An 11,531-nucleotide genomic window follows, 5' to 3' on the forward strand; every position below is an offset into this window, starting at 1 on the left:
AGCAAGGTACTGTGGAATTTAGATTCCAGATGATAGACAAAGCAAACACTTAATGGTCTCTGCTCCCTCTCAAGACCCCTTTCCAATGACAGCAAAGAAATAAAAGCATGATTAATTCATAACGGTAAAGAGAAAAGGAAAAGAACAATCAGACACTTGCTGACTTCAATCAAGCTCTGAAAAAGAGGGAGAGGCAGCAGTAAACAATGTTAATATTTTCAATCATAACTACATAGGGGCTAAAACAGTTAAAATCATCCTATGAACAAAACAGGAGACTCAAATGTGTTTTTGGAACAGCAGGTGAATGCCCCAACCTTGTAAGTGTGAGAGTAAAGCTATTATAGGGAAAGCTGGGGCACAGGGTAGAAGGAGGTAAAGGCAGGGACACTATTTGAATGTTGCACTGTCAGAACTGAAAAAGAATGGCAAATGTTGACAGAACAAGACTCAGAGGTTTCCATCTATTATTTAAGTTTGAAAGATAACCAGTAGAAAACGAAGCCAAAAATAAGAATATAATCATCAAGAAACAAAAGACAAGGTAATATAAGTAAGTGAGCTAAGTCCCCAATTTCAGAGCAGAAAATTGAAAGAATGTCTAATACTGATACATTGAAATACAGCAACAGAAGCACATGTTTAGATTAACGAAGGTCATGCCAGGAGCCCTAAAGGACAAAAAAACTAAATATGGAGCAGAGGACTTAGGCTTTTCATTATAAGGTCTTCTTTACCATTTGCATAATTTTACTATTCACCTGAAATCATCTGATAAAAAAGAAAAACAAAAAATAAAATTAATCAAGTATGATATGAACTTTTTGACACATTTACCTGAGTAATCTAGATAAAACCCAAAGCACCTGGAGGTGGGAGCAAGTGTCACCATGCCTTTTGTTCCTAGCATCCTCCATTCATAGTGTTAATCCTGTTGTGTGTCTTGGAGAAATGGAATCAACACTTATTCTACTGAATTTGTAAATAAGTCCTTACCTCCAGTATCTGGTACTGCATGTCTACTATACTTAGGTCTATCAATTCTCTATCTTCCCCCAACAGTCCTGCTATAAACATATAGCTTTAATGGCATTAAAAATTCAATGCATCACATCCCCAGTGCTGAGAAAGTGCCTCATCTTACTGACACAGGGTTGACAGAATCACTTTACATAGTGAGGCCTATGATTGCCTGCACACAGCAGCTGATATCTACACACCAACCACGATGTGCCTCTACTCACTGTGAGCTGTAGCAGGGAGTGGGGGACAGTAGGAGTCCTGCAAAGAATGAGGGCTGTAGCTTTCCCCACAGTGTCCTTCTCCATTCACCTGCCAGAGTCAGGACAGTCACACTGCTCCTTCCATATGGGTAACAATATCACGTCCATTCTAAATACATGCTTTTGGGAAATTAAAAAAAAACACGACCAGGCACAGTGACTCATGCCTGTAATCCCAGCACTTGGAGAGGCCAAGGTGGGCAGATTGCCTGAGCTCAGGAGTTCGAGACCCACCTAGGCAACATGGTGAAACCTCATCTCTACTAAAATACAAAAAATTAGCCAGGTGTGGCAGCTTGCACCTGTAATCCCAGCTACTCAGGAGGCTGAGGCAGGAGAATGGCTTGAACCCAGGAGACAGAGGTTGCATCGTACCACTGCACTCCAGCCTGAGCAACAGAGCGAGACTCCATCTCCAAAAACAAAACATAACAAACCAACCAAACAAACAAAAAACAAAGAAAAACACTTAGCTATGGATTTTTAAAAAATTTTAAATAGCAGAATTTGGGAAAGATATAACTTGTTATAAAAGGACCTTATTAAAGGGGAAGAAAATTACAACAAAACTAAGCTCCAACTCTAATCAGCCTAACCATAAAATGACAAATTAAAAAAGTAAAATATTCTCAGAGACACCCAATGCCATGCTTGCCTTCTGAATTATCTCAGAAATAATGACAAAATTAAGAGGTTTAAGATTCAAAACAACCCAGACTAATGAGTGGACCTTGTTTGGATTCTGATTTGAACATACTGTAGCAATAAGACAGTTGGATAAATTTACCGGACATTAGATGATACTAAAGAATTATTTTAAGTAACTGGGCCTACTCTGATTAACTGTGTGATTCTGAGCAAGTTTTGTAATCTCTCTGTTTTTGGGTGCCTCTATGTAAACTGGTGCTAACATTATAGTGACTTCAGTGAGGAATCAATAAGATAAATTGTGTAGTACCCAGGGCAGTGCCAGTTCACGCTGACTGCTTTATACCTGTTAGTTCTCTTTCCATGAATTCTTCATCCCCATTATCCCTCTTTATATTACCATGATATGTTCTGAGGACACTTAATTCACACTTCCACCTCCTATTTACTATTATACTTAATGTCTGCATTGAAGAACAGACCATTATAAACACTGGATAAGCTCTACTACACTCAAGACCTACCCTCACAAGACCTAGCCAGAGAAACTAGGTAAATAAAGAACAGCTTTATTTACTGTTAGGAAACTAATTCAAGACTGTAAAATTTTTAAAAATCATCTATTATGAGTTATACAATTCATTAAAGGAAAATATTTTCTATAATTCTAAAATACTTTCAAAGTTCTAGTTCAATAATACTACCTCCTGGATTCTTTCACATACCCAAAATTCAAGCAATATAAAAAAGTGAGGCAAATGTTTGGCAATTTCAGTGATTTTGCAGTGTCATAATCTCTTTTTATTCAATAGTAAGATTCTTTGCTGAAATCATTCAGAGTGTCACCCCGGTTTGCTAAGTACCTATCGAGGCACATCACTGGTCATAGGCAGAAGACAATAGTAACAACTGTCTTCAGAGAAAAAATGTCCAGTTCCAGTGCCACAAGAGCTGCCATGGCAAGCAGTCATTCCTCTTTGGCCACTGGTGATTTCAAGCATCACTTTCTTCAATACAAGCAGGTTCCCATTACCATGCATTTTCACAGAATTGCAGTAGGCTACTGACTGCTGTCCACTAACACTACCTGTCCTCATGAGAAAGATAGTGCCCATTTTGTTGGGTCTACTACAGTGACAGCTGCTCTTTCTTTAAAATTCTCCTCAAACCAAGCCCGAAAGCTGCTCTTCCACATGGACTGGCACCTGAGTCTGCAGTGAAGCTAAGGCAAGTCTCCACAGTCAGAAAAGGATGTTAAACAAGGTCCTGGCTTATCTATATGTGAGTTTCCAGGAGATAAAGCTTGACACATACATGGCCTTTATGATTTAAAGTAAATATGAAGATGGATTCTTCAAGCCAAACATGAAGCTAGTCATATGGATTGACAATCAATATGACTATGGCAATCAATACATGATTGACATGTATCCATCCATTCCACAGAGCTTTAGGGCACACTCATTGTGTGCCAGGCCTTGTGCCCAGAAATTGGGGCACAACACTGATTAAGACATGGTTCTTTCCAATGGTCCAGTAGAGGAAAGAGGCTGAAAGATACAGGGAAAACACTACCCTGTAGAAACTGGTCTCAATATAAAATGGTGACCACAAACTTCAAGTAGGTCTTAGTGCTGCCAAGCAAGTGTACTAGTTTCCCTGCTCCATCTACTCTCCTATTGTTCTGGTGACCTTTTCCATGACATTTTAATTTCCAACTTGGACCTCCCACTTGATTCCTAGTTGCAAATACATAAATGCCAAGTTGGCATCTCCTTTGGATGTCCAATATTCATCTCAAATTGAAGATGCCTGAGACAGAGCTCTCAACTTTACCTGGCTACCAAATACCCTGCTCCTCTGTCTTCATATTTAGTGAATGACAACTTCATTATTCCAGTTCCTAAGCCAAAAAACCTTGGGGACGTCCTTGACTCTGTTCCCCTTTAAATTGCATATGTAAATACGGAAATTCAGGATTATGCCAAAGCTCTACTCATGCCCTTTCTCACTCAGCTTAAAACTGGTAAATCTTTCCTACCACCAAAAAGGGATTGTTTTCCTTCTACCTTGGAGTACCTCAGACTTTACACTTCTTGGCAATGTTATCTCCCTTGCTAGGCTATAAGCACCTTAGTATAATCATCTTTATTTCCACCATTTTTTGGTCTCACATATAGTATATATTAAATATATACTTGTTTGATGAAAGACAAGAAATCTGTTAATAATTAATTGATTTTTAAAAACTGTGCTAGGCACTGTTCTAGCTGTTGGATAATCAAAGTGAGCAAAACAGGTTTTTGCTCAGTGTCTAAGGAAGAAGTTGGTGGTGTGAATAAACCCACGGAATCCCAAGGAATAATAGGTTTATAAATGAGGGAGATTAATACTGACCTACCATCAGGTTTCCATACATCAGGCCTAATATATGACCTCATTTCTATAGCTCTGACTTCTTCCAACTTAGGCATAGTTGGAACTGACCTGCCATAGTATTTCCCAACTGACCTGCCATAGTATTTCCAAGAGCATTTCATGGGGAAATACCAGCTGCAGAGGAGTCAGGAGACTACCTCTTTAGGCTTCAGTTTCCTCTTCTATAAAATGAGGGAAGTGGTGCTAAGCCAGGTGATCCCATCCCAGCCTGGTGGTCAGTTTCCTTGTATCTGATCTTCAAAGCTCTTTTCCTGTGCCACAGTAGCTGAGAGTTTAAACAGAACATTGTACATATATGAGACTAATTCTCACAAGAACTGTTCACTTAACACTTTGGTTATCCTTCAATAAGACCTGCCAACAAAAAAACTAAGGCCAAGAGGAAGCTCAAGACAGCGTGTTCACCAAAAGCTCCACTCATTCTGTAGCTGATAACGATGTACAGGGTCAGAAGTCCCAACAAAATCCTGACTGGGACTGTGAGCAACACATTTCTGAACTGACATTTCTGAAACCTGGCAAACCTTTCTATCAAGGACAGGACATTCTTCTGACAACCCTAACTGTGTGTCCAAACTCAGGGCTAGCAGGAGGGAATACCCTCAGGAAACCTGTGTTGCTTGTCCACATGTGGTTTGCTGTATCCTGTTGGGCAATACAGGCATCTCACCTTAGTCGTTCTTCTTCTTTTTTGCGAAGATTGAAGTCTCTCTGAACTACCTGAAGAACATGCTCCGTTTCATCATCAGTCAAACCAGACAGGTCCAGCTTCCTCCCCATGGTTACTCAACACAGGTGAAATAAGACCTGGGAAACCAAAATGATACAAGCAAGATAAAAGCTCTACATGGACAAAATCAACCTATTTTGTTATTAAAATAAAGTTAAATACAGTTTTTATATATAAGTGTTTATGTAAGGTACTATCTTTCTCTGGACTCAGACTCAGCAAATATTTACAAATGACCTCAGCAAGGCCACAGAGAAAAAGAGAAAATAATGGATCATCAGCCAGTTCATCATCCCAAGTCTTAAATTAAGAAAAAAAAATATTCTTTATAACAAAATGAACCATACATAAGACTCAGTATGGATTTCCACAAAATACCAAAAGGCAATATCTGAAAGTTCTAAACTTCTGTGCTTTGAAGTTCTAAATGTTAAGTATTATATGTAACTGCAAAATAATACAAATAAAATAATTATTTTATAAAAATAAAAATATGTTAATTTATAAAAAGAAAATAATTCTAATACTTTTAAAAAATATCCTATGTACACTATATCCCTTAAAGTTTTAACCACATGACTATAAAATACAAACTAAAATCAATAAATTATCTTCTTCAAAAGGATAAAACATAGTTAAATAATCTTATTTTGCCATTTTCTCAGCAGTAGCAAAGATGATATTGTAGAGAAACACGTCTAAGCAGCACATACCTAAAATTATGGGAAACTCCATTTTAAAATAATTGTTGGTTGGATGCAGTGGCTCAAGCCTGTAATCCCAGCATTTTCGGAGGCCAAAGTGGGCAGATCACCTGATGTCAGGAGTTCAAGACCAGCCTGGCCAACATGGTGAAACCGTATCTCTACTACAAATCCAAAAATTAGCTGGGCATGGTTAGGGGCACCTGTAGTCCCAACTACTTGGGAGGCTGAGGGCAGGAGAATCGTTTGAACCTGGGAGGCAGAGGTTGCAGTAAGCCGAGATCGTGTCAGTGCACTCCAGCCTGGGTTACAAAGCAAGCCTCCGTCTCAAAAAATAGAAATGGCAAATAAGTATACAGAATAATACTTAATTTCAATGGCAATTACACAACTACAAATTAAAACTCTATTTCACATCCACCAAAATAAAAATTATATCAACGTTGGTGGGAAGTAGGACAATGACAATTTTCATTTGGGGGTATAAATTGTACAATCTCTTTGTAATACAATCAGGTTTCATTTTTAAAGTTGAAAATTTATATACCCTATAAACCAGCATTTCTGCCACGCTTAGGTATATGCTTCAGATATAATCTTAAAAATATGTACCAGACATCAACTGGGTTGAATCATATGAAATTTTTAGTTGGAATCATTGACCTATAAAAATGGCAATTTCACATAGTTAACCTAACAGAAGAATAGTAACAAAAGTCACATTCAAAATAGCAAAATAAATAAATAAATAAAACTGGAAAAACACTAAACATCCATAAATAGGAGGAAGGATTTAAAAAATAGGGCATATTTGTTTTCTACAATAGAACATTCTACTACAGTGGCAAAGAACACACAATAGGTACATTCATCAACAGGGATAAATCTTAACATAATGTTGAGACAGAGAAGCACACTACATGTACAGAATACATGTATAGCATGCATACAAGTATGATTTTTTTTTATCATAAGGGTCAAAAACATAGAAAGTCAAAAAACCATTTTCTAGGAATAAGTGTGGTAAAACCAAAGTGGAATGTGGTACTTCTAAGAAGAGGAGAGAGGATTTCATTGGGAATAATCACATAGGGGCTTCAGAGCTATCAGTAATATTCCATCTCATTAGAAAGACACAGTATTGCTGCTACTGCTTCATTTTGTTATTAAAGGGTTGAAGTCATGTATACTATTGTCTTTAAGGTATCTTCCATAAGCATAAAATCAACCTAAAACTAAATAGAAATAATATAATTTATAAAAATCATAACTAAAGCAAATACTTGCAGCGTTGCTCAAGGAATATGCTTATTATTTACAATAAAAATAATAATGATTATAATAGATCACTATTTGATTGGCTATCTACTATGTTCCAGATGCTCTAGTTTATACATACGTATAAATATATTTATAAATGTATATGTAAATTTATACATTCCCATAAAATCCTATTGACAGTCACTACCACCACCATTTACAAATGAGGAAACAGGAAAATTATACATGATGTCTAAGACAATGGCAACCTGGGATTTGACTGTGTCTTGGTCTGACTCAGAGTCCCTGCCTTCATGTCATGTAAATGCTTTCTGTAAGAGGCAGAGGAAACTCTGGACCTCAGGTTTTAAAATCTGATGTCCAGAGTTCCCTGCCCCCTTTTTCTAGCATGTAATGATTAAGAATAGGAGACCCCAAGCATGGTTGCTATTTAAAAGAAGGTTATCTGTCCTTTTCATTTTCAAATAATGGTAGTAAACATAGAGAAGGGAACAGCTCAATCCCCAGAAATCTTTTGCTAGATGATTTAAAACCTTATGACTGCATAAAGTGAACTAATCTCAAGATTTAACCAACAAATCACAACAGGAATTCCAACTTTTTTTTAAATTTTATTTTTCACTCCATTAATGCTGTCTGTCAAAAATAAATTGTCAGTTCACTTTGCTGTGTGGTGTTAGGGTTGAGAGCAGGAAGAAACCTAGTGTACTTGCACTAGGTTTCAATTAAGTCAATTAGAAGTAACATCCCACCCACAGGCTGCAAAGGCAAGGGAAGAAGCTCATGGGCTGCCATCTTCTAGCTTCCTGATGAGCAAAAAGAAACAGACTAGAGGGCACACTGAAAATGCAGACTGATTCTTCCTTTAAAAAGCCTCATTAAATGTGTTAATGGCATTTTGGAGTTTCCTGGAAGGTGACATTTCTGTTCCTTTAACTTTGTTTCACTGGCTTTGGTTTCTGAGAATTCTAAATGAGATTCTAAGATGCCCAGTTAGTGAAAGACTGAAGTGGCAGCTTTGATCATATCAAATCTAAAAAAAAAAAAAAGAAAAAAAATGATTAGGACTTGTTTTTGTAAAGAAATAAATAAAATAGCTCTAAATGGACAAGTCAGAGACTGAGAACACTTTCTGTAAATTGGTAAAAGCTTCTTCCTTTTTCTACAACAAACACAATCAGAGTCCCTGTGCAACAAATGAAATAGCATCCTAGAGCTGGAGAAGGCTCGTGTCCATGAATAAGAGGACACGTAGGTATGACAATCTCATTTAAGGATGAGAAAATGCAATCAGTCCCAGGAGAGAGAAGCAGTCTCCCAAAGACACACAGCCAGTTCAGATGTTCCTGACTTCAGACCCATGCCCCCACCCCTTGCTTTCTCTGGTTTATAGCCAACCAACATGACAACAGAGAGGATATGTTTTTAAATTTACTAATGAGAAAATTAATATGTCAACATTTAATTATATCACCACTTCCCTAAAGTGTGTTTCTCAGGTTATTGTTCCCACAAGCAGTTTGAGAAAGGGACTCTGAGGTGAAATAATACGAGAAATGCTTCTAATTGTATTGCCTTCGTGGGGCTTACACAAGCCATAATAGCTTATCAGAGCTTCTAAGAAGTCTGTCAGAATCAGTTTGCTTTTGCTTAACTGTGTTTCTCAAACATATATGTCTGCAAAAACCTCTTTCTTTGATAACATCTACCTTTTCACATCCAAAGAAATGACTATCTAGTAAGCTCTACACTAAGTCAAAGCAATGATGACAAACTCCAGTAGCTATTCCATCATAATTACTGAATTGATTTAGCTGTTTTTCAAATTTAATTATCGTAAGAAGCAACAAGAGTTAGATGAACTTTAGAAGAAGCTGATGATGGATGCAACTTTAAAGCTAGGAGACCAAAACAAAGGCAGAATTGTCTACGCTATTCCTGGCTAAAATAACTAACATGAGGAAGGACACAGATGTGTCTATAGGCACTGGTTAATACAACCTTTGTAAATGAAAAAAAAAAAAACCCAAAGAGAAATTACAAGAATACTTAGTACACAATGGAAGATTCATTATAAAAGGTCAATGTCTACATAAGTGATATTCTATTAAAGTACCTAGAAGGGTCAAGGACAAATGCTTAAATGGGATTTTCACAAACCCACAGTACATTTTTGTGTGTGTGATAATGCACCTAATATAAAGAGAAAAGTAAAACTATAAAGTCCTGAGAGAGATAAAGGGTAATTATTGCTGGGGCTTTGCCCTTTGACCATGGTGGGTTTGGGTTACAACTGAAAAGAAATTTCTTACAACTATAGAGAAAGCTCAATGTTAAGACTCTCACATTTAAGGCACAGGGGATAAAATGAACTTGGCCTACAAAGGACAAAAACAACAACACTAATAATGACAGATGTGCTTTCACTGTGTCTGTTCTTTGGAGCAAGTGGTGCTTGAGCTGTATCGCTCACTGATCTTCACTCTTTCACCTTCAAGGGTGTTACCCTACCATGAACTGGCCCCTTCTCTGAAATTCACCCCTGATCTATGCACAGCAGTGGGCCCAGAGCAGACAGGGTCACACCACTGGGGCACAGCTGATTGGACTAGGTGTGCCACCTGACTTATGCAAAATGTCAGAGTCTCTGTCCTGGCAATTTGATATTTGATACTCAGTGAGTAGATGTTAGTCTTGGTGTTCTACTTCTCTCCAGCCTGAGAATAGCACCAAATATCCTTTTATTACTGAAATACATTTTCCATTTTGTTTTTTGTTTCCATTTATCACTTTAGTTTCTTTAAGTCACTAACAAATGCTCCTTAGAATTCTCACCGAGCTGGCCATGGTTGGCCAACTGTCCTAACACCATTTATTAACCACTCTCTCTGATTTAGATGATCCATGGACGGGATAGATAGGCATGCACATGCATGTGTGTGCGCGCGCACACACACACACAAGTTTTTCTCAGGACTTTCTGGTCTGACCTGTTCTAAGCTGGTGACTTAGTAGTTGATCTCAGGTAAGCAACACACTTTAAAACCTAGTATTGCAAATCGTCTCTCATCATTTTATTTTCAAAACTGTCTGACTTTTGACATTGCCCATTTATGCCCCAGATGAACTTTAAAATCATTTTATTAAGGTAGAATTAAAATCCAAATGAATTTTTTATTAATTTGTCAATTGATGGGAAAGAACAGCCATCTTTACAATATTAGTTCTTCTCATAAAGGAATTGAGATTCAGTAGAAGTTTAGAAATAAACTAAAATAACACACAAATTTTACTGTGAAAAAAAGTTCACATAGCAAAAAAAAAAAAAAAAAAAAAAAAAACACACACACAATATAGATAAAATTAAAAGGCAAGCAACAATCGGCCGGGTGCAGTGGCTCATGCTTGTAATCCCAGCACTTTGGGAGGCTGAGGTGGGTGGATCACTTGAGGTCAGGAGTTCGAGACTAGCCTGGCCCATGTGGTGAAAACCTGTCTCTAATAAAAATACAAAAATTAGCTGAGAGTGGTGGCAGGCACCTGTAGTCTCAGCTACTCAGGATGCTGAGGCAAGAGAATCGCTTGAACCCTTGCAGTGAGCCGAGATCGTGCCACTGCACTCCAGCCTGGGCAACAGAGCAAGACTCCGTCTCAAAAAAAAAAAAAAAAAAAAAAAAACGCAAGCAACAATCTAGAGAAAACCATGGAAGATAATTAACCTAATATATTAAGCACCCTCATAAAATACAAGAAAAATATAGAACTCTCTAAAAGATAAAATGACAAAAGTTCAAGAGAAAAAGCAATTTACCAACCATCTATGTCCAACATACAGTTTCATAAAATACCACATATCATTAATAACCAAATGCTGCTAATTATAGTAAATTGCAAGTTTTCATTTAATAAGATTCTGGGAACACAGGTACTCATATACATTAGTAGAGGGACTATAAGTAAGTATAAATGTTTAGATGGCAAACTGGCAGTAATTATCAAACGTCTTTAAATACTGACCCAGCCATTTCAATCTGCATAAGAATTTTCTTCAAGAGTCGAAAAAATGTGCAAAGACATTTGTACCAGGATGTTCATCTCAGTGTTGTCTATACAGAAAAATACTGTAAATAAACTGAAAGTCCCAAAGTAGGACAGGTTAAGTTGTGGTTACACACAATACAATATTTTATGTCAATAAAATGTATTTAAAGGAAAGGCATTTATGACATATTAAGGTAAAAAGTCAGATGAAAAATACAGCATATAGTTTACCAAAATAATATGTCAATACAAGAAAGTATACAGCAATACTATCAAAATAGACCCAAATGAACTTGTCTATGCAAGTGTCCATCAACAGAAAAACAAACTGTGGTATATTCACCCACTGGAACACTATACAGCAATAAACACAGACAAACTTCAACAACATATTAATGGAATAGG

General features: G+C 37.1%; 1 protein-coding gene across 2 annotated transcripts in view; it reads right to left on the reverse strand.

The window, feature by feature from the left end:
• Nucleotides 1-11,531, reverse strand: part of MYRIP (myosin VIIA and Rab interacting protein) — a 411,738-nt gene that overhangs the window by 318,948 nt on the left and 81,259 nt on the right. For both annotated transcript variants that reach the window (XM_017848758.1, XM_017848757.1), the window contains exon 2: nucleotides 5,041-5,177. In XM_017848758.1, coding sequence (XP_017704247.1) covers nucleotides 5,041-5,150 — 110 coding nt within the window. In that variant the 5' untranslated portion in view covers nucleotides 5,151-5,177. The remainder of the gene's footprint in view (nucleotides 1-5,040; nucleotides 5,178-11,531) is intronic.

This window comes from Rhinopithecus bieti, unplaced genomic scaffold (assembly GCF_001698545.2).
Source record: "Rhinopithecus bieti isolate Rb0 unplaced genomic scaffold, ASM169854v2 scaffold_31446, whole genome shotgun sequence".
Classification (NCBI taxonomy): domain Eukaryota; kingdom Metazoa; phylum Chordata; class Mammalia; order Primates; family Cercopithecidae; genus Rhinopithecus; species Rhinopithecus bieti.